Source organism: Neopsephotus bourkii, unplaced genomic scaffold (genome assembly GCF_033783945.1).
Source record: "Neopsephotus bourkii isolate Nb327-2 ecotype Australia unplaced genomic scaffold, CSIRO-AGI_Nbou_v1 NB_1373, whole genome shotgun sequence".
In the NCBI taxonomy this organism is placed as follows: Eukaryota; Metazoa; Chordata; class Aves; order Psittaciformes; family Psittacidae; genus Neopsephotus; species Neopsephotus bourkii.
In genome coordinates this window covers 3,020,388-3,045,998 of record NW_026901852.1, presented here as the reverse complement: position 1 = coordinate 3,045,998, position 25,611 = coordinate 3,020,388, and the positions used below count along the sequence as shown (strand labels likewise).

The window sequence follows — 25,611 nt, the reverse complement described above, 5'->3', positions numbered from 1 at the left end:
GTAAGATTCACTCAGCATGACAGAAGAATCTGTTGGATTTATCGGGAGGATCTCTTTCTAAATGCCTCACATGATGTGCAAAATCATTCCCTTCCCCAGGGCTTTCAGACCTGACAGCTGAGAGCTGCAGCCAACTTGTAGCCAAAGATGCTCTTGGACCAGCCACTGTTTCCTTCACAGGGTTTTAACAGGTTACGCTTTCAGAACATCCTGGTTGAAGGAGCTCAGCCAAGATGTGCACAGGGATCCATGCGAGGAGAGGCAGACAGAGCCGCAGCACTGCTGTGCTCAGGGGGTGCAGGACTTGTCTTTCCAAAAAGCTACATCTGCTCCAGGCTTTCAGCTGCTGCTGTGCTGCCAAAACATCCCCATGCAGGCAGTGCAAACCTGAGCTGCCCGCACGTGAACTCCTGACGTGCAGAACTGCTGTAACACTGCATTCATTCCTCCTGACAGAACGGATGCTCAGGACAAGAGCCAACACTGCCTGCTGTTGATGGCATAGTCAGGAAGGGTGGGCTATTCCAAGCAGGAGGGCCATGAAGCATTGGCGTGAGGGTACACTGCTTCCCCAGTGCCACTGCAGAGGTCATGGCACTCCAGAACAGGCCTGTCTGCAGGGGAGGAACAGCTCTCACCGGAATGCTTGGCCAAGGCCATACACCCCCCATCAGGAGCATTCCCTGTTCTCCAGCATCCCCAGCTAAACACAGACAACAATGGCACTGACTCACCAAAGCTGCCAGGATTCCCACTGCTCCCCAGCACATGTGCTCACCCCTTCCAGGCTGCTGAGCTGCCCTGTGCAGGCTGGAGGGGGCTGCAATGGCAAGTGCATGGCAGCATCTCTCCAAGCTCCCGCTGCTCTGCTCACTTCCAGGATGGCTCCATGTGGGACACTGTACACAGCTGACAAAGAGAAAGCTAAAGCCAACACGTAACCTGAGTGCCATCTCCTGACCTGAGGACTGCTTCCTTCTGAAAAATGCCACCTCCTGACCCATCCCTGCTGTGGACTGGGAGCTCCCACGTGCTTTGGAGCCTGGACTGCAAACCACAGAATCAACCAGGCTGGAAAAGCCCTTCAGGATCATGCAGTCCAGCCATTCCCCAGCACTGCCAAGGCCACCGTTAAACCACATCACTGAGGGCCTTGTCTACATGGTGTATGAACACTTCCAGGGATGGTGACTGCACCTTCTGCTCATGTTAGGTCCATCAATCAGCACCCCCAAGTCCTTTTCCATTAACAGCTTTCCAGCCACTCTTCCCAAGCCTGGAGCGGTGCATGGGGTTGTTGTGACCCAACGACAGGATCCGTCACTTTGCCTTGTTGAACCTCACACCACTGGCCACAGCTCATGGATCCAGCCTGTCCAGACCCCTGCATATACAGCCCAAAGCATAAGCAACTCTTGCTGTCTTGGAACTCCAAGCAGCACTCCAGTAAGCCCAGCTTTTTCTCCACAATTGCTGGGAAACTCCACAGAATCAGGAGACAACTGTATGCCTTTATGAATCAAGCATGAAAGACATTAGTGATGCAGTTGTACAGGAAGAACTTTGGATGAACACTGCATGTGTAGCTTGTTCTGAACATAAAGCACACAGTGGTGCTGGGCACCTGACAAGAAACAGGAAAACAAGACTGTTTACAGGATAGGTGATCAGATCCTGAAGAGAAGGCAAGAAAACCTCAGTTCAGATATGCATATAATACCCCATGATGCATAATAATGAGGATGTGCTTAAAATTCAATTTAAAAGAAACAAAAAGATACTCTTATCTCTCTCCAACCCTTAATTTCCCTGTATTACAGCTGTGCCTACCATTTAATTAATCTGCTTCTTATCTGTTGGAAAACATCCACACAAAATGGGAAGTTTCGTTTTCTCCCTGGTGATTCACATTGTCATGCTCAAAGAGATCTCCACCCCGGGCCCTGTGAGCATCCTCCCAAGAAGGCGGCTGAGCTTCAGAAGCTTCAGGGATATGTGGAGCCAACAGTGCTGCATGCTGAACACACAGGAGCGAGGGGATGGTGCTGCACAGGCTGTGTGTTCCAGGGAGTACCTTAGCTAAACATCAGGTCCTAAATTAGCTTAGGAGCTTTAAAGATTCTGCCCTCAAGGGCTTACCTGTTTGAACTACACTCCACTAAAACCAACCCTAGAGGAACGAGTTCCCTTGAAGCAAGGGTTTCAAGAGCCGTATTTTTTCCACCTAAAATGAGAACAGCCTAAGTTTCCAGATTCCTTTAAAAAAGCTTGATTTAAATTGTGGCTTGGGTTACTCTGACCTAAATGCATTATGCCTGGGAGAAAACAACTTGAGCTACAGCAGGAATGAGCAAGCAAAGGCAAGAGGGAGGCTGTGGAGAGGCAGCAGCTCTTGCTGATGTGCCCAGCTGGAGAGAGGGAAGACAGGCTGTACATGCTGTGCGGGAAGGGGGTGCTTCCTGCCCCTACCCCTGCAGAGGCTGCTCCTCTTGTCCAGCATCAAACTGCCCCCAAGCCCAGCTCCCAGTTCCCTCTCACAGTCAGCTGGTTGGGAAGCCAGGAACCCAGCTGGGCCTGGGGGGAAGCTATGCAGGTTGCCACAGCGACTCCACAAATCCATGCCACTGGAGACCACCATGCTCAGAAAATCCAGACATCAAAGAGCTTCTAGCAGCCTGGATGACAACCAGTTATTCTGCTTTCTGCCCTGCAAGCCTAAGCAAGATCAGCCCGGCTCAGCCTTGTGCACAGACTATCTCCAAGGGAGACCAGAGCAGCTGGGATGTGCATTGTGAAGCCAGACTGTGGAGGGACCATAAGGCAGATCCTTGGACCGTGATTCCCCGGGTTTGTCCATTTGAGGGAACAACACATTGGAGACCTTTGAGAACTAAACACATGGGTTTCAAGAGCAGCACGCGTATCAACGTGCAACAAAGCTTGATCTCTATTAGAAAGCAGCCTGAGCTGCTTCAGCACAACAGGCAGTGAAACCATAAAACCAGACCTGCTGCGGTGAGTAGTCCTCAGAACCACTCCATAAGGGCTAACACCAATTCAGAGCACAGCAGGCTTCAGCAGTTCCCAAAATCACACTAATGAAACTGGGTATTTTCCCTTCCTCCTGGCTTAGTTCATCTCTCAAAGCTTGAGCTTCAGGACCTGATGTTCAACACCTGGTTTAAGCCTCAGCATCCTCAGGCTCATAGTATTAACATGTGAGTAGGCTTAATGCAATTGCTCCTGTCAGGCCCTCCAACTGATTGGAACTGCCATGTAGAAAGCACAAATGATTCCAGAGATAACCTGGAACATGAGACTCATCTACCATTTGCATTTCTGTCAGCACTACTTCTGCCTCCCTCTGCAATACCCCAATTTGACTGTCACTTTTGGTGATGCTGCGGGATGCGAAAGCTCTGCAACTGAACACTTACAAAGCATAATAAACCCCCCGCGTGCACACGTTCCACTGGGAGGGGAAACACACGAGATGTGCCTTAGCTCGGCTTGCAAGAAATGGGATTTAAGCCAGCAATGTGAGCAGCTATGAAATATGAAATAAAATCCAGAAGATACAGGTGACAGTGAAGCTGTTAGGACAGAGATCAGGAGGAGTGCTATGGAAAGCCCCTGCACCAGTTACGGCTACCTCTCCTCCTAGGTTTCCTAGCTACATAATCATAGACTCACAGACGGGTTTGGGTTAAGGGACCTTAAAGCTCATCCAGTTCCAACCCCTGCCATGCGCAGGGACACCTTCCATTAGACCAGGTTGCTCCAAGCCCCTGTGTCCAACCTGGCCTTGAACACTGCCAGGGATGGGGCAGCCACAGCTTCTCTGGGCACCCTGTGCCAGGGCCTCAGCACCCTCACAGGGAAGAATTTCTCCCTAATGTCTCATCTCAATCTCCCCTCTGTCAGGTTAAAGCCATTCCCCCTTGTCCTGTCCCTACAGGCCCTTGTCAAAAGCTACTCTCCAGCTTTCATGTAGCCCCTTTGGGCACTGGAAGCTGCTCTAAGGTCTCCCCTTCAGGAGCCTTCTCTTCTCCAGGCTGACCCAGCCCAGCTCTCTCAGCCTGTCTGCAGAGCAGAGCTGCTCCAGTCCTCAGAGCATCTCCGTGGCCTCCTCCAGACTCGCTCCAACAGCTCCATGTCCCTCTTGTGTTGTTGCCCCAGAGCTGGACACAGGACTGAAGGGGGGGTCTCACCAGAGCAGAGCAGAGGGGGAGAATCCCCTCCCTCGACCTGCTGCTCACGCTCTGGGCATGCAGCCCAGCACATGGCTGGTTTCTGGGCTCAAGCGCATGATGAACTGACTCAATCTGCAAATCCAGCAGAAACGAACCTAAATTATAATGAGTTGCTTCCTTCCAGGCCAGCACTGAGATGGCTTGCCACATAGGCACGTGCTGGAAGCACTGCCAGGGAAGGGGTGCCAGTGCAAAGCTGTCAATCCATACTATCCAAGCTATCATGCTGAGTAGGTACATTGGGCTTGGCATTTGGCCTGAGAAAGGAATAAAGCTCTCCCCCCTTCTTTTGAAACAACCCAGTGCCTGAGTCACCCACAGGAAGCACTTCCACTGCCAAGCCAGCACCCCAGCAGGCATGCAGCTCAGCAGAGCTTCCAGTGAAGGTGACACAGCAGCAATTTCAGGTGCCTCTCACCTTCCCCTCCTTCAGCATGCCACAGTGCTAACAGAGCTTCAGCAAGACGCTGGTATTTGCTTTATTCAAGTACTTTTATATCCCCTGTTTGGTCCTGTGCTGAGTCCTGCAGCCTGCTGCATTAAGATTCCTATTGACAGCGCCGGCTGTGCTGTGATGGGAGCTCACACAACAGTGCTGGGTTATGTGCTACTTGCACTGCAGGAGATGAAAGATGCCAAACAAAACATATTCTTTGGGGAGGGAAATTAAAAAGCTGATATTTGAGACGATATATATTAGAAAACCATTCAGTGTTGGGATCTAACACGTCACCTCCTGAGGCTCACCGTGTAAGGCTTCCCATTGGGGTTTTTTCCATGGTTTTTAAGATTAGGAGGGACATTAGGCTTAAAGGTCTGTCTGGCCCGAGCTCCTGGAGAGCAATACACAGACACTGTATTTGCTGAGCAACCAGAAAGCGGCAATCCTCCAAAAACCATGGGAAAAATGGTCCATCCTTCAACAGTAACAAAATCACCTGGGCTGGTGTGGAGCCACCTCGGAAATGTACTGCCCTTTTTGTGACGTTTGTCAAGAGAATAAAAGACTACCTGGCTAAAGAAGTGCCTCCCCATCAGCTATTGGGTGTAACTCCTTCCAGCAGACAGACAAAGCAGGAGCCTGATCCCTGGAGTAACTCCTCCAGCAAGAGTGTCCGATGCTCATTCACAGGAGCGCAATTTAACATTTGCAAAGCTCAAACTCAACAACTTCACTGTTGCATTAAACAGCACCCGAATCTCTACACTTAGAAGCAAAGCTGCAGCTTTTGAAGAGCTCCAATTCCCACCCTGAACAGGTCGCCCTGGATCCAGAGATGGTTCCTCAAGTTGTGCCCTAGAAATCATTTCCTTTCTCAAAACAAAATATCAAACACTAGGAGAAAGCTTCCCTTCCCCACCATGCACTGCTGGCCTGAAAGTCTCTAACACACAGCCAGGGACCTACAAGATGTTTCTCCAGACGTGGGGACAGTCACCACCACCCACCCTCACAACCGTAGAAGGGAACACTCTCAAGCCCCCAGAATGCAGCATGCAATGACCTGTCTGTTCTGCTGCATCTCAAGCAGACAGCAGAGCTTAACTGCACACAAGCATCCACACAATGTGCCCACAGGCACTTCTCATGTCAGGTGCTCAGCTGGTTGGTCATCCAGTGAGCTTTACCATTCCCTGGCACACACCTCACCACCGCCTTACCTGAACCCACAGACTTATACTGTGTGACCTGCTGCAAGACATAGATAAGCCCTTAGTGACACGGTGTAGTGGTGACCTTGGCAGCACTGGGGAACGTCTGGACTTGATGGACTTGAAGGTCTTGTCTGTCCGAGTTCACTGTATGTGAAAGCATAAGTGGAAGCATCCACTTGCAGATAAAGTGTGAGACTTTTATGCTGCCCTGTATGGAGCCAGGAGTTAGACTCAATGATCCCCATGGATCCCTTCCAGCTCAGGAGAGTCTACGATACCTGAACTGTAAATACCTCTTCTATCTGAACACATTCCCCTAACACCCGAAGCATGTGAACCAACGGCCCTGCAAAGGAGCAGCTGTAGGATCTGCTTCACACCATGGCCGCCAAGCCTTCAGGCAACTTCCAGAGGGGCTGTGGGCAGCTTTGCTTTTCTACACATGCCCAGGGAGAAGCAACTGAGAGTAAATGGGGGGACTGTGCAGAGCAGCCGGTGGGAGATCAGCATCTCTGGTGGGTCCTTCATGGCTAGTTTGCACGCCCCTTCCCGTCTCTTCTGGACAAGAGGCGGGAGGGCAGGGTTTCAGGTCCGCTGGAAGAGAAGGATCCTTGGGAGGAAGGCAAGGCAAGAGGTGTTCATCCCAGCAGCATCCCTGCCTGGAAAGCTGGCACTGCTCCCCTCAGGCACTGAGTGGCAAACTTCCTTGGAAAACTGGGAAGTACCATGCTGACCGATCCCACCCAGGTCCACGCAAGAGAAGATGGAAGTCAGCTGCTACAGGGGAAGAAATCAAAACCATAGTATCCTTCCAGCAGCCATGGTGTGGATTTCCATCAGACCCTCTTTCTGCCTCCCAGCAGAGCTGCTGCCAGCTCCAGTGAGTCCCACCAAGCAATGCTCTCCTATGAAGGAGCAGCTTCTCAGCATCCTTGCCGCATTACTCCATTCTTCTTTGGGTTGGGGAGAAAACTAAGAAGAAAGAAAACAACTCCTACCAGCTTATCCCCTGCGAGGTATGTCAGTTGGATTTGCATTCCAGTTCATTTTAACCCATTACCACAAACATCACTTTCAGGCAGACTTTTCCATCTCCGCTCCCAGGGCATAAGAATGTATTTTACATTACACACTGCAGTCACACCACCTTATGCTCGCTGTAGTTCTCATGCCTTACTGAACGACTCACACTACAGGTGACTTACTAATGCAGCAAGAGCTTGGAGGTCTGCCAACAGCCATTGAGAAACAGCTTGAAATGCATCCCAAAGGACAGGGGAAGAACTCAACCACACACTTTGCAGCTCAGCTTCCTCAGATCTGCCATGAAGTAGGTGCCTGAAGAACAGCCCAACACTCAACACATTGGTCACACTCTGGAGCTGTGGCCCCAGGAGCTGTCTCCAGTCAGGAGCAGGATTTTACAGCCAGTTTTGTAACTGGATGCGGTGCGGTGATAGACAGCACAGAGATAGATCTGATTCTAAAGCAAACCCTTTAGGAGCCTCTCACCCATGTCATGCAGAAGCTGCAGCCACCAAGAAACACACAGCTTACCGTGATGGAAAATTCCTCCTTTTATTAGACACCTTCCTGCAGAGCAAAATCTGCATCCACCTCCAAAATCAGATCTTCACTCTTAAGAAAAGCTGCTCCCCTTGATATTCACAGATGATAGTCACCAGAAGCAGAACCTCAACAGGCAAAGTCAAAAGAAACTGAATCTTGCCATAGGAACTACAAAGGTTTACATGAAACCTCCTGCTGTCACTGCAACAGAAAGTACATGACAAACCCTGGGAGGGTGGAGAAGAGAGATGAGAGTCCTGGGCAACTCAACTCACTCAGGTGTGTGTTCAGGTGTGTCCACATGGAGGAATAAGATGTTTTCCTAGTCCCTGATGTCAAGGCCTTCTACTGGCGGGGTGGAAATCAACCATATTTCAGGGGTACTTGCTGTGGACCTGCATACGTAATGTAAGACAGCTTGTGACATTCACTCCCCAAAGCACAGCCAGTGCAAGAGGAAAGGCACCATTTGGTGGGGGGGACTTTGCTCCAAGTTTGTCCTCAGGGGGACAATTCAATATTAGTGACAGAGTGTGGTGACACTTGCCACAAGCAATAAATCCTTGTATTTCGGGCTGTAAATCTGAAGACCACAGCTGGAAGATCTGGATTGGGCAGTGGCTGCAGCCTGAAAATCCATCCCCTGCTACCCTGTTTCACTGGCCTGGTCATTTTACTCCCAGGTTCCCAGCAGTTGCACCATCACACCATCTGTCATTAACAGACCTCCTCACCCACCACTTTGGACAAGGGCTGTTCCTCTTCCCAAACACCACAGGCTGGCTGTGCATAGGGTTGCCAGGCAGAAAACAGGCTCCTTCCCTCAACACCCCTTTTATCTAATCCCAAGCATCAAGGCTTAGCCCTTCACAATATTTGTACCATAGGTTGAAAACAGAGAGGAAACCAGCAAGGGCATAACCTGCCTGGCCCTCAGCCAGCCTCACCTGTCCTTTATGTAATCTCCATGTTGTAGGAAACAGGGAAAAGCTTGAGGACTGTGGGAACCAGAGGGATTCTACACAACCACCACAGCCTTGTGCTCCTGCTGGTTTCACTTCCCACAGCTAGTCAAGAACTGAGAGCCAGGGCACTCAAAAGGTGCTTCTACAAACCCTCACATTGTCACCAACTTCCCTTTTTTCTTTATTCTTTTCCTTTTTGAAGAAGATTCCCCTTTTTTAGCAGTTGAGCCGTTGTTGTTCTACCTCCTGCTGCTGCTTCTGAGCAAACCCCTCATCTTGCTCTCTGCCCTGCTGCTTAGACAGAGAAACCATACCAGATAGCAATTCCCTTGCTCTGCTGACAACTCAGGGATCCTTCTAGAGGGCTGTCAGCAGCAAATGTTTGCTCTGGACAACAGGAATGGGATTCTGAAGCCTCACATGCTTTACTTCTACAATCAAATACAAGCAGTGCTGGCAGAACAACACATAACCTCACTCTTCCTGTCCATAACCTCTTCCAAGGTGCTGTGCTGTCGCATCGCCAGGATGCTCTGCAGTAGACCTGTCTCCATCTGGGCAGCTGAGGGTGCAACCACCCTGGAAGACACCCACACTGAACACCTCTAACTTCAACAGGAGGTTTGGATTGAAACCACATCTATTCTGAAGGCAGAGACCGTGGAGCTTTTCTCACACAAAGCTACCCTGGATTTTAAACCTTGATCTACTTTGCTTTGCCTTCTTCGCAAAGAGAGTTCCAACACCCTGCGTGTCTCACAGCCAGCACATCTCCTTGAAAAGTCATTTACTCTCAGAGTAATAGGAAAAAAATAGCTTGTAATTAGGCAGAGTTACGAATCTTTTGTCACTTGGGACCTGAAACCTATTCCTATTCATGTCAACAGGAGTGTCTGTCACTATGGTCAGGACTGGACACACCACCAGTGCCTCTTCATTTATTGGGTAAGAATATAAGATCTCTGGGGGATAGCAACTGACTGCTCTGCCTCATGTGCCCAGCAGGGTTTACCCAGGATGCTGACCACTTCTGCTAGCCCATCGCCAATTGTTCTGCTTTGCTGCACCTTGCCCAAAGAACACCATCTCACTGGCATGGGCACAAGCTGCCACAGACTATGGATCTGCTAAAAGCTTCAAAATTCCCCCAAAAGACACTTAGATCTATGAAGGCAGCGTCCAGGTCACTTAAAAAGAGAGGCCAGGCACTCATTCCTCACCTGGACATACAGATAGGACTCAAATTTTGAGGCCCATTGCTCCCATGCTCCTTGAACAAACTCCAGGTGGTCAGTGTGAAGCCTCAGCACAGTTTCATCAGGGAATGGTCAAGGCACAGAGAGGATGGGTGATTTCCTTCACAGACACCACATCTCCGCCTGCGAGGGTACGAAACCAGGATTTGTCTGTTCTAACTGGGGTCAGGATTAAAGGATGGCAGTAACTGGATTGCTTACTGCAGTCACAAACCACCATAATAAGGTTAAGAGATTTCCTTTCCCTCCTCTTGGCTAGGTTCTGAGTAGGCAGAAGTCATAAGGCAGGGGGGTGGCTGTTCAACATTTCCTCCTCCCATTGCTGAAGAGGGGTGTTCAGGGTTGTTCATTTTGCCACCTACTCACGGCTGACACTTCTCACCTCACTGGGTTAAAGGCACCCAACCCTGAGGGCGGCTGACTTACCCCACGATGCACCAACGCACATCAGCCTGCAAACAGGGGGTTGGAAGAGAAAGAGCGTTCTCCATCACAGGGGATCGAACAGGACCTCCAATCTCCCTCTAATCGCTGATTCCTATGAAACATGGTTCTTTGAGGCAGTTGCTCTTGACAAGCAAGGACAAAATTGGGCATATAGATCAGAATCTGGGAGAGCTGGACATTGTGACACTGTAGATTTTCTTAGTAGTTTCCTGTGTGAGGCTATGACACAAGATTTCTTATTCACAATACCCAAACACTTGGGGAGGGGGGAAGAATACCCAGAACATTTAACTGAGGACAAACCACAGCAAACAACTGCCCACCATGTGCACAGGAGAGCTGAAGTAATACAGCCACAGCCCCCAGGCACTGCTGCTGCTGCTGCTGCCAGACTGCACTGCTTGTACAGAAGGAAGCAATTTAGAGCTAAGATCTGGTTCCAGGCAGAGAGGCAAGATTTAATCCATCTCTGCCACTTGGCAACTGCTGGATGAATCACTTCACCTCTGCTTCCCCCTAACTCATGCTTAGCCAAAGCAGAGAGCAGAACCCCCAAAGAAGAGGCAGCATTTCATTACAGCACATCATGCAGCATCCACCACAACAGGGCACGAGACTTCCTTCGCCTGCTGGCGCCTCCTGTCACACAAGCTGACTTCCAGATAATAAGCACATTGTCAAGAAGCATCTCCTGAGGAAGCATTAGGATCTGCCCAGACAGCCTGGCCCAGCATGCTGCTCCATCACACAGCCATTATACTGCAAGCTGTGCACGCATTAATTGTTCCTAGCAGGAGCAACATTTTTCCTCGGCACAAAGAGCCCTTAAAACCTCAGCAGAAAGTCTGACAGATCCCAACTGATTCCCACATACTGCTCCCCAAACCTTCCTCCAGCCCCACCAGATCCCTCTGAGCCCACTCAGGGGATTCCCAGCCAGCAGCATCCCCATCAGACAGCAAGAACGCTGCTGCTGAGCTGGATCTCAGATGGTTTCTCTCCAGTTGCCTCTTTCTGAGCACCCTCAGGCTTCCCAGCGCAGCGGAAGGCAGGGAAGAGCCCCCAGCCATTTCCTCTAGCTTCAGTTTTGCCCTTCCAGCTCAAAGAGTGTATGGTCAGTCTTGTAATAATCTGTTCTTCCCCAGGAAGGGCAAATTCCTTCCTCTTTGAGTACTGGCACCATGCTGCAGGACACTGGCTTTGGGAGCAACCTTGCCACACCCCAAATCGCTTCTGCATTACAATACACCTCCACAGTCACCGCAGCACACAAAGAAAGGGCATTACTGCAGCATGGAAACAACTGAGAAGAAAATGGGGAGAACTGGAATATGCTCTCCAGGACTAGGAAGTGACCATCCCCCTGAACTGGGCACTGCTGAGGCCACACCGTGCATCCTGCGTTCAGTTCTGGGCCCCTCACTACAAGGGAGACATTGAGATGCTGGAGCAGGTCCAGAGAAGGGCAATGGAGCTGGTGAAGGGCCTGAAGCACAAGTGTGAGGGGGAACGGCTGAGGAACCTGATGGGGGTTCAGTCTGGAGAAGAGAAGGCTCAGGGGGGACCTTATTGCTCTCTACAACTGCCTGAAAGGAGGATGGAGCCAGGAGGGGGCTGGGCTCTGCTCCCAAGGAACAAGGGATGGGACAAGAGGAAACAGCCTCAAGCTGCACCAGGGGAGGTTTAGGCTGGATACTGGGAACAATTCCTTCCCCAACGGGCAGTCAGGCATTGGAACAGGCTGCCCAGGGCAGTGCTGGAGTCACCGTCCCTGGAAGTGTTCACAAACCACGTAGACAAGGCCCTCAGTGCCATGGGTTAGTGGTGGCCTTGGCGGTGCTAGGGAATGGTTGGACTGGATGAGCTTGAGGGTCTTTTCCAACCTGGTTTGTTTTGTGATTCTGAGAGTCAGAGCTGAGGCTTCAGACAGGGAAAGTTTCATTTGAATTAGAAGAGAAGAAGGAGAAAAATGACTGCTACAGCTGAACCCAGGACAGCAAGTAACTTCAGATCCTGGATCTGAACCTAAGCCTGACTTCAGTGTCCAAAGCACAAGGTCATCTTTCTGCTCTATTATCAAACAAGTTACTTGTTTAACAAAAAGCATGTGACCAAATTCACTGGTGCTGCGTAACAGCCTCCCTGGAAACATTAAGAATGAGCTCACTTAACAATGCACAGGTCAGTGCTGCTGCTGTAGGCAACAGAAAGGGCACATTACTTGGGAAACACCACATCTTTAACTGGCCATTGCTTTCCTTAAGGTCACAGCGTTTGAACTTCCAGCTCTTTACTTGGGGTCTGCCCAAAAGCAACCTCAGGGCAGACAGAAAACAAGTGGAAGTCTGCAGCGGCACATCGATCTTCCCTCATTTTAGCCATGCTGAAATCAGGCATCAGATGGCTAATGTCCCAGACCTTTCCTCACAAACATAACACATCCTGAGCTTTACTGTCTACATACACAGCAGAAGTGCTTCCCCAGCTGTCCCCAAACCCAAGGCATGCTGCACTCACTGCCAGCTTAGCGCAGAGCAGCACTCAGTGGTGTGGTAAGGTGAGAACGCACCACACCTCCACGGAGCCACTGCACCAGCAATCTGCCACCATGCCTGCTGCTGAACAGCTCCTCCACTGTATCTCCAGGCTAAAATAAACCATGTTAATGAATTAACCACCACAAAGCAGCAAGTGATTACAAAAACACCACTTGCAGCTTTGTCTACAGGAGGAAAAGAACAAGTGCTTAATACACAGTGAGAAGTACCTTTCAACCAAGTCTGAGAGTGCTAATGGGGATGCAGGACAGGCTACATCCTAACACTCATCACCCCAAAGAGCTCGGCTGGGGTACACCTCCAAGTCCACTGGAGATATGCCAGCGCAGCCAGGCTGGGAAAAGCAGTGAAATGAGGTCAAGGTCAGCTCACTCATCCACACCAACTTCCTCCAGCTCTCTGCTGCAGGCATTTGTTCAAGTGCCAACACACACTAGCCTGGCAAACCTTGCTGTAGTGGCTAAAAACACAGGGAGAGCATCCTTCATCATCCAGACTATCCTGGTAGAGATCTCCATGCGTGCTGACAAAAAGGAGCCATGTGCCACACAGCAGCTGAGTCTAACAACTTTCCTACTTATGATGAATGCAGAGTTAAGGTTTCATTACAGCTTGCTGCTTCTGAAGTAGCAAACCCACGAAACATCCCATCTGTTTCCTCTGCTGTCATCTGGAGCAGGCAAGCACCTGAGATGTAAATAGCTGCAGGCTCAGGAGCATGGTACCACCTGAAAATGCACCTGGGAAGAGAGCACAGGGATTGTACTGAAGCGATACAACAGCAGGGGAAGAGACAGAGGCAAACCAGCATGGGCATCCTGTATTGCAGCTTCTTCGTAACTGAAAGGGAAAGAATTTACATTAAAAAAAAAAAGTTTAATTCTGAAGGGCTGCACAGTTGAGATTCTTCACTCAAAAGAAAGATTCTCACTAAAATGGGTAAATGTGTGTGTAGGCTTTTCACCCACGTGCAACACAAGCTATTCATAAGCAGAGCCTGCACAATGCATTTCTCTGCTCAGCTCCCTGTGAGCGGAGCAGGTCCCTGCAATAAGGGTGACTGGTCCACAGTTCACAAACCAGCACTGTGACAGATAAACTTGTCCCCAGAGCAATGGGAATGTTGTCCCTTTGACTGGAGATTAAGGGACATAACGGGCAAAGAAAAAGCTTGAAGTCAAGGGACTTGACAACAGGGAAAAAAGGAGTAAATTATTCATACATACAGTATGCTGTGAAACCCAAATGGACATCCTGCTTCTGACAAAGAGCAGGAAGAAAGGAAGGGAGAGTTGGTGCAAGCAGCCTCAAGCATAAGGTATGAGAGGACTGAAACAAATACCCGCTTCTGTGACTGTATTTCAGGGATGCACACGCAAGAATTCAGAGAGTCTAACAAAACAAAAAGCTGATATTCATTAACAGTGAGATAATGTGGAAGAGATTAAAAAATAACCCAAACACATCAAGAACATTGTCCAGATGAAAAATACAAGCCGCTGCAGAACCAGATGTGTCTACTGCAGTTTCACAGGGAATCATCTCTTAATTCTGATGAAAAAAAGCAAACTACTTTCAAAAGAGAAAAATTCAGATTCAGAACTAAAGATTACTCACTGACAGGCGTGCAAGGCAGGACAGCAGCAAGGGGGGAAATGTGAGAACAGTGCCAACATTACCAGCAGGTGTGTGCAGGGCTTTTGAGGGAAATGAGCATTGAGAAGAAAGGGGAAAGAAAGTAGATGTATTGATGAGACAGAAAATAAATGGAGTACTAGAAGATTGGCTGAAGGAACACGGTGAAAACGCAGAACAAATGCAAGGGAGTTCTAAAAATACATAAATAATGTAACTGTAAAAAAAGATATCCAAACCTAACCTCATCTGAACAATATGGATTCAGAGACACTACTTGAACTGTTACTGAAAATCAGACAGCAGAAGAATCAATGAGAGCTTTTGGATGAACACGATCTTCTCCCTGGAAGAGAAAAGGTATTAAAGAACAGGAACAGAGCAGCAGAACCCTTTGCAATGGAACTACTCTTACTCTAACCCTGCTCCCATTGTAACAGCACAACAGCTAATTGCTGCTGCTTTATGGTTTGGATAATGGAACCAAAGACATGAGTTCTGCCATCATCCCAAATGGCCTAACCTGATGTGAGTTTAGTTGTCATATGTACAGAGAGAAGTTGAAAACACACGGCTGGGCATGGAACCCGGAATTTATTTGTCCAGGAGATGGTCCCACGCTACTTAAGATAGGCTTGCACTCAGGAGTAAGAAGCATGATGAGAAGGATTTACAGTGGAAATGTAAAAATCGGTACAAGCAGGACAATAATGAGAAACTAGAAAAACTGGAATAGCAGCCAAAATGCAACTGCAGTTTTATTTACCAAACAGAATCCCTCACTGGGTTAGACCCCATGAGTCAGAAAGAGCACAAGAGATGGCAGTGGGCATTGAATGCTAAAAGAGATGGCTCGCAAAGGGCCTGCAGCAAAAGGCAGTGTCATTTGGGGCTGTGCACACAGAAGCTGAATCACACTGCAGGGCATGGAGTGGTCTCTGCAAACAGAGTTGCAATGTGTTCAGGTACCTGAAATACTGCATCTCTCCTTCAGGCCCACTGCTATGAGTGTACTGAAGTACCCACACAAAGCCTCGGTGGCCTAAGAGACTTCTAACTACAAAGCAGTATCACTTAAGCTGTCTGTTTCCCCGGAAGCAGAGACATGTTCCTGCTGCCACATCCCACACAGAGGAGTAAGACACTCTCACTTCTTGTTTCCCAAAACAGTATCCACCGGCTTTGATGTAGTTAAAAAAACCCCCGAACAAACAAAACAAAACCAAACCCAACCCACAACAAACCAGACAGAAAAGCAGCTTCTGGCCCAGCAGCTGGAATGCTGACAGCGTGGACCAGATAAAAACACAAGCTGTTTGGAAAACAGCCTTGCCCAGATGCTCACCTGGCAAGGCTATAAAATGCAGCAAGCTTCTCATCTCCGGCTCTTTCATGGAAGTAACTTCTAAAGAATCATTCCAAACAAATACCAAAAAGCACAGATTCAGTGAAGCACGGATGTGCTGTAGGAACCCTGGGAGATAGTGGTGCTCAGCAATCCAGGCTTTTGAGAGGATAAAGGTCAGGGCACCTCCATCCCAGAGGATGCATATTACATATATACACATACTACATAGCTGTCAGTAACCATGTAACATAACCATTACTGTTAGTCACAAGTAACTAGATATGCTGGAGGAAGCAAAATGACTGCTCATAGCATACCAGCACGGTAAGAACAATGCAACACTTGTGATAAGCCATCAGAGAACTGAGCTTAACACAGCCGAGCTAGTGAAGGAGCCACTGGAGAGCAGGGCTGGGAGGCAGTGTGGCAGGCACTTCAAACACAATCAACCCTGCAGGAAAGTCACCATGAATATTCCAAAAGGAGCACCCCTCATCAATCATACTGGCAGGGAACACTTGTCTCGAGTTCCACTAATGAGCAGAAAAAGAAATAATGAGACACCAACTCAATTATCATATGCCAGAGGAGAAATCCCCCATGTCTCCTCTGCGATGGACAAGCCACAGAGAGTGACAGGTAATGGACAACACATTGGATGTATTACAGTGCAGGCTCGTAGCCAAGCCCACGATGGCTGTTTAGAACATTTTGTTTTCTATATAGGACTAAAAGGAAATCATAATTCAAACATGGCAAACATCATCAGTTCTAAGAGACCGCTTCCTTACAAGAAACTGTGGCCTCTCCCAAGCACCCCAGGTCTGGAGCTACTCCAGTTTGTCACGGCATCATGGTAGCTTTTGAGGGAGCAATCTGGAATCATTTAACATTCCTAGAGGTGCAACTCTGTCGCTTCCCCAAACAGAGCATGTTTTGCTGAGGTTGGAAGCTTACCATGAAAATGCCTGATTTACCCAGGAAACCACTCAAGAACATCTCGGGCAGATAAATACGTGTGACTCCAGCTGCAATAAGGGGTTTTTAAAGGAACACCCAGTTCAGAGGCTTTTCATCATCACATCATCTTAGGGATTATAGAAAAGCCAGGCAATGCTCCTCGCAGAGAGGAAAGGGAGCCCTGAGCCCATAGCTGATAGAACAGCTCATTTTACAGGCCTGCAAGGTGCTGCCCACCCAGCTGACAGCAGCTCTGTTGGAAGAGAGCACATTCCTCCACACTGCGCAACGTGTTCTGCTCACTGCAAGGCAAGGGAAAGCATGGAACCAGCTGCTCAAATTGAGCTTCCTCTACCCTCCAGGAGGTGTGAGGTAACAGGTACTGCCTGCCCAAATAGGACAACAGGGTTACAGAGATGATAACATTGACCCCATAGCACTTTGAAGGATCACTGTAGCTGGCACTGAAGTGGTATTTCCAGCTGTACTTGCAGTAACTGCTCTCCTTCCAGGAAGGCATTCATTAGACTATATCTTTCCAAAACATGCATTTGGAAGTTAATACTAGGGAATTCAGAGCACCTTCTGAAACATAATGTCCTGAAGGTGCTCGTCTACAGGCTCACAAAGTGAGCCCAAACCCCATGCACTTCCCTAAGTCAATGCTTTTCTAACTCCCACAAGCAGGACACCATCCCCGAGCACACTGTGGGTGTCACCAGGACTGGAATGGGTTTTAGCTCTTGCATTGTACCAAGATAGGAGGTACTCTGGGTGATATGCAGTGTATTTGGATCCAGCAGTGCCATTCACAGCATAATCTATATGGGTATACACAATCTATATGCCTTCGCAATCGGAATCAACAGTACTGATGCATTTGCCAAAATACAACTCGTATCTCTCACCCCAACTAGAAACTGGGATTACTTATCACTGAAACAACATCCACGTAACACCGAACACAACAGCTGTGTCATGGAAAAACAGTAAGAGTGAACACAATCGCACAATCTTATCTTGTTTCCTAATTAAGAGCTTGCATTTATGTGCTCTTAGCTATTAAAGGAAAAAAGGAAGAGCAGCCCTATTAACTGAGGTTGAAAAATACCACTGCATGCACAGAGCAAGCCCCCGAGCATGTTTGCACAAAGTCCTTTCACACATTTTTTCCAGCCCTGCTGCCTGATCAGCATACAAACCACGGAGAACACACTAAGACGTTAGGATGCAGACAGACATTTTACTCTGGCAAAGCTCTAGTGCGTTCCTTGCAGCCTCTGTACGGTGAAAACCTGCTACAACCCTGCAGGGTATGCGTTTGCATGGTAGCACACAATGAAGATGCTTTCTCCCGCCTCAGAACAGCGCTGTGAAGATCTGTACTGAGATAACCAGAGTGGAAGTTAAGGCTGATGGATTGACTGCTTTAGCAAAAGCATGTTTCACACCCAGAACTGCTTTCCTTCCAAGGCATTGTGATGGGAAGCCAATAATCTGTATCCCAGTGGGTAGCATAAATGAAGATGCAGAGCATTTTGCTTGGCTTTCAGGTGTTTATTGCCTTCTGCCTCCCTGCATAACTCACTGTCCAGAAAATCCAGCTCTGCCTCCCATGAGAGCCACCAGAGCCAAAGGCAGCTGTGGCTGGGTTATGCTTAACTCAGCTCATAGCAAGGGCACCAAGAGTTCACAGATCAATCTCAGCTGGGCCCTGGAAAGAGAAAGCCTGCAGCAGGAAGGGTGATCCCTTCACTGAGAGTAAGGCAACTTCCAAAACTAAATGTGGACTTGCTTCAATGGCACACTCCTGATTCAGCAGCAAAGACTTCTATTGTAGATATCAGCTCACCTCAGAAAGCCAAGATCCTCCTAAAAAGCACCAGAAGTCCTACAGCCATACTACTGAACCATTCAGTACATCAGGGCTTATGCTTCATGGTGCCTGTATTTAGTGCCTCTCTGAAATCCTGACGGCCTGCATACCACCTCTCAACTGTACTGCACTGAAACACAAACACAGAGAACCCCCCAGAAGCTGACCTAGGCCAGCTCCGGTCCTGCAACAGCCAGAGCTGCAGCTCAGAAAATGAAACAGAGAAGGAGCATAGGAACAGCAAAGACTTGTGATAGAGCCTAGAAAAAGCATGTTCTATAGCACTGAAATCAGTGCAAAGTTCTCCTTTCCCTGGATATGCATAGGGCTAAGAGAATTGACGCTACACAGATGAAAGAGACAGAGATGCCCGAGGGGGAGGATTATTGTCCTTTAACAGCTACTACCCTGCCACCACTACCACTGCCAAAGCACAGGCAGACCAGAGACCACCTGCGCTGGGCACTGGGACAGCACAGCAAAGTTTCTGCCTTGAAGAACAAAACATCAAGACGCAAACGTTACACAAGCAGCTCAGGAGATGAAGAACGTGGGCAAGCACTAAGCAAGCAGAGTGTGCAGCTACACCATTAACCCAGCTTAGATCTGGGGCTTGTGCTCCCTTTAGTTTCAAGGGAACACAAATTCCTGCATGTGACCTGCTCACTTGGGAAGGCTCAGGCTGGCTGGAGACAGGAAACACAGAAGCCCCAGTCCCACACTGGCCACTGCGTGCTGCCAGGGCTTCTCAGCCACCTGCTGACTCTGCAGGCAGCAGCACACGCTGTTGTAGCCTCCAAAGGAAGAACCAGGCTCCATCAGCTTCTTCCCACCCTGACAAACACCGCATGGGTGAAACTTCAGATTCATCTCACACATCTGACACAAGCTGGTGGGTCAGATGGCTGCCCCTATGGCTACCAGCACACAAAGCAGCCTGCCCATTAGAACAGGCTCATGGAAAATGTACTTGGGAAAAGGCACAGGATTCATTGGACCCAAGAGCTGCCCTTCAAACACCTTTCAAACTGACACACAACCATTTCTGCTCACCCACTGGCATCGCACCCATATAACCCAGTTCAAAACTCGGTCTCACTACTCCCAGCCATTCTGGCTTTGCTTTGCCCAAAGCAGCTCCTCTTCTCTCTCGCTCTTGCAGCATCTCCGTTTATGCAGACTATGTACACACACAGGTTTCACCATCGCTACGTTCTGCGCTCTGAATCTGTAAGTTCTATTCTTGCAGCAGGAAGTCAACCTGGTAATTCTGCCCGCTCTCCAAATCCCAACCTGGGAGTAACCTATCCACAAATAAACGACACCTCAAGTCACTTCAAAGCTATGGAATGATCACTGCTTCCTGCTCCACACAACAGCCTCAGCATGTGTCATCAAAAGGTGTACTGGCTTTTCACTGACACATTTCAGGTTCCTTCCCACTTGCTGCCTGCTTCAGCCCAGGACCTCCTTGGGCGCTGCAGTCACAAAGGCTTTTTCCTGCTAGTGTGGAGTATTCTGGGACACTTTCACTCTGACACACTCAATTGCCGAGTCTCTCCCTGCAGACGTACCAACCTTCTGAAGCCCTTTCACAAAGACCGGTGTTCTCCTGCCCTGCTGGAACAATTATTTGTTCCCATCTCGAATGTTATGCCTCTTTTACGGAGCACTCGCACACATCACGTGTGTACAACATAGCCCAGAGATACGTGGATCCAGAGCGACATCCTGAACCTGCCCCTTAACTCTCAGGAGAACATCTCCTGAGCAACATCTGATGAGCGAAACAAAAGACTCACGGCTCATTAACGCATCCAGCACCTCCTGGCTTCAAGACAGGTCTTTGCATTCTTCCCATAAGCCTGGACAGACCCTTAACCATACAGCCAGCAGTAACATTTACCCCATTCTGCTTGTTTTCCAGCTCTGCCACAGATACGACTGAGTTCAGCTGGCAGCACAGCGAAACCCTTTTGCTGTTACCTATGGTCTGGAGCGCAGGTGACAACCCCACGGGCCCACGGACGCCCGGTGGCCGCTGCCTGGCTTCAGGGGATTGGCCTGTTCACATCGGGGCAAAGAGACACCTTTAGAAGCCACGACGATGTCCCCCACTCTGAAATCTCCCACGGCCATCGCGGCAGAGGCCGCAACATGGAGTCAGCGTAGCAGCGGTCCGGTGCTGGCAACCGGGTGCCGCCGGTCCACAGCGCTGCCGCTGCCCGCACTGGAAGCACGCCCCGCGGCACGGCGGGGGAACGGCGGCCGGGGCAGCCACTCGGGCGCATCCAGCCTCGGGCTCGGGCAAGGCGCAGCCGGCACCGAGGGGGCGCGGCCCGGCGGGGCAAGGATGCTGCAGGCGCCGTCGGTCCCGGAGGCCGACCGGGGACCGCCTCCTCCCCTCCCAGTGCCATCCCCGGACCCGACCGGCCCTGGGCTCACCACGGCGCCCGCCGCGGAAGGGGGCAGCCCCCATGCGGCACGGCTCACCTGGGCACACAGCTCGGCGCCGAACGGTCGATCTCCCACGTCGCGAAGAGGTTCATGGGCACGGGGACCGGAGCGGGGCCGGCCATCGCTGCTGCCGCCGCCGCGGCCGTTGTCGCTACGGCCGCCGCCGCCCCGCCGGTCACCGCCGGGGGCCCCGCGGCGGGGCCCGAGCCCAACGCACCGGCCGCCGCCGCCGCCGCCGCCGCCATCCCGCCGCCACTGGCGCTGCGGCCGGCCCGACCCCCCGCCTCAGCGCCAGCCTCCGCCTCGCGCGTGCCCGCTCGCTCGCGCGGCGGGGCGGACCCCAGCGCCCAGCGGCCGCCAACCGGAGCGCGGCAGGGTGCAGCAGGGGGGAGGCCTGAGACCAATCAGAGGGCGGTTAAGGCGCGGCCTGCGGTGGGAGACGACCCAATCGGAGAGGGGAACAAGCTACTTGGCCAACCGGCCAATCGGAACCGAGGAGGGAGTGGCCGAGGGCGCAGGAGCAAATGGCAGGAGGAAAAGGAGGCGGCCGCCGAGGAGGGGCCAGCCAATGGGAGCAGCGTCGCCGCTCCGTGGAGGGGGGGGCGTGGTCGCGAGCTCTTTAAAGCGCGGCGGCGCCGGCCGCGCGAGCTCGGTGAGGGGTGTGGTCGGGCGCGCTCCCGCGGCCGCACGTTTAGGGTTGGGGCCTGCTCGCCTGTTGCCATGGCAGCGGGGAGCAGAGCGGCGGGAATAGCCGCGATACCGCTCCCTTGCGGACGGGATGTCGTCGGGGGCCGGTACCAAGACGGTTGCATGGGTGCAATGGTGTGAGGTTCAATAAGGAAAAATGCCAGGCCCTGCCCTTGGGCCACACCAACCGCATGCAGCACTTCAGGCTTGGGAAAGAGTGGCTGGAAAGCTGCTCAGCAGAAAAGGACCTGGGGGTGCTGATGGAGCTGAACATGAGCAGCTTGTGCCCAGGCAGCCAAGAAGGCCAACAGCATCCGGGCACCAGTGTGGCAGCAGGGCCGGGGCAGGGGTTGTGCCCCTGTGCTGGGCACTGGTGAGGTCACACCTTGAATCCTGTGCTCGGTTCTGGGCCCCTCACTACAAGAGAGACATTGAGGTGCTGGAGTGGGTCCAGAGAAGGGCACCGGAGCTGGTGCAGGGCCTGGAGCACAAGTGTGATGGGGAATGACTGAGGGATTGGGGGAGTTCAGTCTGGAGAAGAGAAGGCTCAGGGGGGACCTTATTGCTCCCTACAACTGCCTGAAAGGAGGATGGAGCCAGGAGGGGGCTGGGCTCTGCTCCCAAGGAACAAGGGATGGGACAAGAGGAAACAGCCTCAAGCTGCACCAGGGGAGGTTTAGGCTGGATATTGGGAACAATTTCTTCATTGAAAGAGGACCTTCAAGCTCATCCAGTCCAACTGTTCCCAGCACTGCCAAGGCCACCACTAACCCATGGCACTGAGGGCCTCGTCTACACGGTCTATGAACACTTCCAGGGACGGTGATTACAGCACTGCCCTGGGCAGCCTGTTCCAATGCCTGACTGCCCTCTGGGGAAGGAATTGTTCCCAGTATCCAGTATAAGTTACTCCCTGGCCTAGGGAGCTCCGGGTGAGGTCGGGCGGAGGGGCCGTGCAGGTTGGATGAAGCCGATGGGGCCGGGGCGGCCGAAGGAGGCTGGCAGGAGGGCCGGAGTGGAGCGGGCGGTGCCGGCGCTCCGGTGAGGCGGAGGCCGCCGCAGTCCCCGCCCGTTCGCCCGCTCGCCGGGAGGGGCCGAGCGCCGCCGCAGCAGAGCCGCCGCCGGGGAGCGCCGGGCCCGGGGCCACGGGAACCGCCCGAGGTAAGCGCGGCCCGCGCGGGGGCGGTGGGGGGGCTGCGAGCCGCAACGGGGCCTTTCCTCGGGCAGGGCCTGCCCGCTCCTCCCGGCACCGGGCCCGGCTGGGCTCGGCCGGAGCGGGTGGGCTGCGGGCAGTCAGGGCCGCGGCTGCATCCCGCGGCGGGGGCGGCGCGGCCCCGCACCGGGCTCCGATGGTCGGGTAGGGCTTGGGGAGGCCATGGATGGAACGCAGGAGGAAGCCCGATGTGCGGCACGCTCCAGATGTGCCACATCCCCTGTGCTAGCCCCGGATCTCCTCCCCGTTAGAGGCACCTGCATGTGACAGGCTTTGGGCTCCGCTGCCTGCCGTGGCGTGCCAGGGTGCTGCTGCTGGGGATGCACGGCTGTGCAGGGACCCTGCTGCTTTGGCCAACAAGGAGGAGCTCAGGTCGCTGGTGCCCAGCCAGTGCTGCTGGTGTCCGCATCAGGAGCACCGGTTCGCAAGGGTGGCCATCAGCCACCGCGGTTGCCAACACCACCGGAGGCAGCCGATGCCACTGGGGGCAGGCAGGGTGCTTTTGGGGACTGTGTTCTGCTCTGCCCCAGCCTGGGAAAGTGGAACATCGTGGTTGAAACTGAGGGCCTGTTGCAGAGCTCCTTAGGCCCGGAGCTGCTTTTCCTTGCTTTCAGTTTGTCTGGGCATGGGTAAAGAGCTGTAAGCAGAGCTCTTGGGGAGTGTGAGGCTGAAGGAAAGCGAAGGTGTTGGACCAATTTCTTCCCTTTCATCCCACAGAACAGCCAGGCTAAAAATAACCCTTCGCCTCATGCTGCGTGGGAAAATAAAGGAGACTAGAGAGGGAGTGCTCCTGGATCATAGCACTTAAAGACCTGCTTGGTTTAAAAGCATAGATAGAATCCTGTGTGCCTGAGGGGGGAGAGGGAAAGAACATAACCAGTGCCACTGTCTGGGAAATCCCATGGGCAATAAGGCATGTTCCCTTTGCAGTGGCAGAGACTGAACAGCGTGATGAGCTACTGAAGAGGCAGTGTCGCCTGCCCCACCGTATCTTCATGTGCAGCCTGGGAGCTGCAGTTTAGTCAGCATGTGCCACCAGGATGGCTGGGCCGGGAGTCATGGAAGCATTTCATCTGGGAGTCTGTGGCTTCGGAACAAACCAGGCACATAGCATGGGAGAAGAGTCTGTGATGCTCCCCACCTCCTTTCAGCCATCTACAGCTGTTTGGGAGAGGTGGCCCCAAGAGTGGTGATGGGGAATGCCAACAACTCCCTGATGGCCCTGCCTGTTCCTCTGTGCAGGATGGTTCCCCCACCGCCTGTCAGCAAGCCCCACATCTGCCTCTCCACAGTGCTCATCATGACCAGCCTTGTCCTCATGGATGCCTACCTGGTGGAGCAGAGCCAGGGCTCCAGGAAGCTGAGCATCTGTGTCATGGTGGCAGTGGGTGATGTGTGCTTCCTGCTGGTGCTCCGCTACGTGGCCATCTGGGTTGGGGCAGAGGTAAAGACAGCCAAGAGAGGCTATGCCATGATCCTCTGGTTCCTGTATGTCTTCGTTCTGGAGATCAAAGTCTACTTTGTGTACCAGAACTATAAAGCTGACCGGAAAAGCCTGGATCTCATAGCCCGCAAAGCACTGACCTTGCTGCTCTCCATCTGCATCCCAGCCCTCTACATGTTGTTGGCCGCCACAGAGCACATGGAGTACGTCAGGACATTCAAGAAGAAGGAAGATCTCCGCAACCGCCTCTTCTGGGTCATTGTGGACATGCTGGACGTGCTGGACATCCAGGCTAACCTGTGGGAGCCCCAGAAGAAGGGGCTGCCGCTCTGGGCTGAGGGCATCATGTTCTTCTACTGCTACATCTTGCTCCTGGTCCTCCCTTGCGTGTCCCTCTGCGAAATCAGCATGCAAGGGATTGGCATCGTGCCTCATCGGATGATGCTGTACCCCATGCTGAGCATGCTCACTGTCAACATCACCACCATCTTCATCCGAGGCAGCAACATGCTTTTCTTCAGGGATGCCCGTGTCTCCAGCATCTTCATGGGCAAGAACTTGCTGGCCATCGCCCTGAAGGTCTGCACCTTCGTGCAGTACCAGCGGCACCAGCAGCACGTGCCCCCAGGGCTGGAGCAGGCCCCGCAGCACAGCTCCCAGGCCCAGCCCTCCCCGGGGCTGCACAAGGCACGGGACCAGCCTGCCTGCCCTGAAGAGCTGGCCCAGGACAACACGTGACAAGCCAGCAGGGACCACAGCCTGGACACTGCCGTACCTGCAGGCCTGAGGCCGGCCACTGAGCTTCCCACATGGACAGAGGGCAGTGGCCCCGCTCCCTCCCTGCCTCCCTGGGCAAAGCTGCTCTGGTCCTCAGGGGTCGCATGGCGAGAGGCCCCCACAGCAGCTCAGGACCTCAGCACCCCACTGAGATAAATGGGGCAGCGGAATGGAGGAGGATGAGGCCCAATTTGCCTGCTCCCCATGCCCTCTGGCCAAGCAGGGCTCAGACTGGGGGCTGCGCAGGGGCACTGCTGTTGTGGTCCCTAACTCAGTGCTTGGGGACAGCCTGCTCCCTGTGCTGGGGGAGCATGGCCTGGGCCTCCCCCTGCCCATCACTCCTCAGCCAGCTACAGGCCTGGGGGGCCCTGAGGGAGGACTGTCCCTTTTTGTATCTCCCTCTTTGCAATAAAAGACCTGAGCCCTGCAGCCTTGTCCTGTGTGTCCCTGCTGGCTGGCAGGCAGGTCCCCTGGCTCCTGTGGGTGCCTGTCCCTCAGGTGATGGCATGG

At 52.2% G+C, this 25,611-nt stretch overlaps 2 protein-coding genes across 3 annotated transcripts in view; one reads left to right on the top strand and one right to left on the bottom strand.

Annotated features, from left to right (window-relative positions):
- Positions 1 to 21,173, bottom strand: part of LOC133219656 (phosphofurin acidic cluster sorting protein 1-like) — a 41,873-nt gene extending 20,700 nt beyond the window's left edge. For both annotated transcript variants that reach the window (XM_061367122.1, XM_061367123.1), the window contains exon 1: positions 21,017 to 21,173. In XM_061367122.1, coding sequence (XP_061223106.1) covers positions 21,017 to 21,102 — 86 coding nt within the window. In that variant the 5' untranslated portion in view covers positions 21,103 to 21,173. The remainder of the gene's footprint in view (positions 1 to 21,016) is intronic.
- Positions 21,174 to 22,746: 1,573 nt separating this feature from the next.
- LOC133219652 (transmembrane protein 121-like) lies at positions 22,747 to 25,259 on the top strand. Its single transcript, XM_061367101.1, has 2 exons — positions 22,747 to 22,828; positions 23,598 to 25,259. Exon 2 carries the CDS (start codon positions 24,073 to 24,075, stop codon positions 25,060 to 25,062), a length of 990 nt encoding a protein of 329 aa, XP_061223085.1. The 5' UTR covers positions 22,747 to 22,828; positions 23,598 to 24,072; the 3' UTR covers positions 25,063 to 25,259.
- Positions 25,260 to 25,611: the final 352 nt, after the last annotated feature.

Coding starts and splice junctions, on each gene's coding strand:
- LOC133219652 (XM_061367101.1), top strand. CDS start 24,073: ATGGGGAATGCCAACAACTCCCTGATGGCCCTGCCTGTTCCTCTGTGC.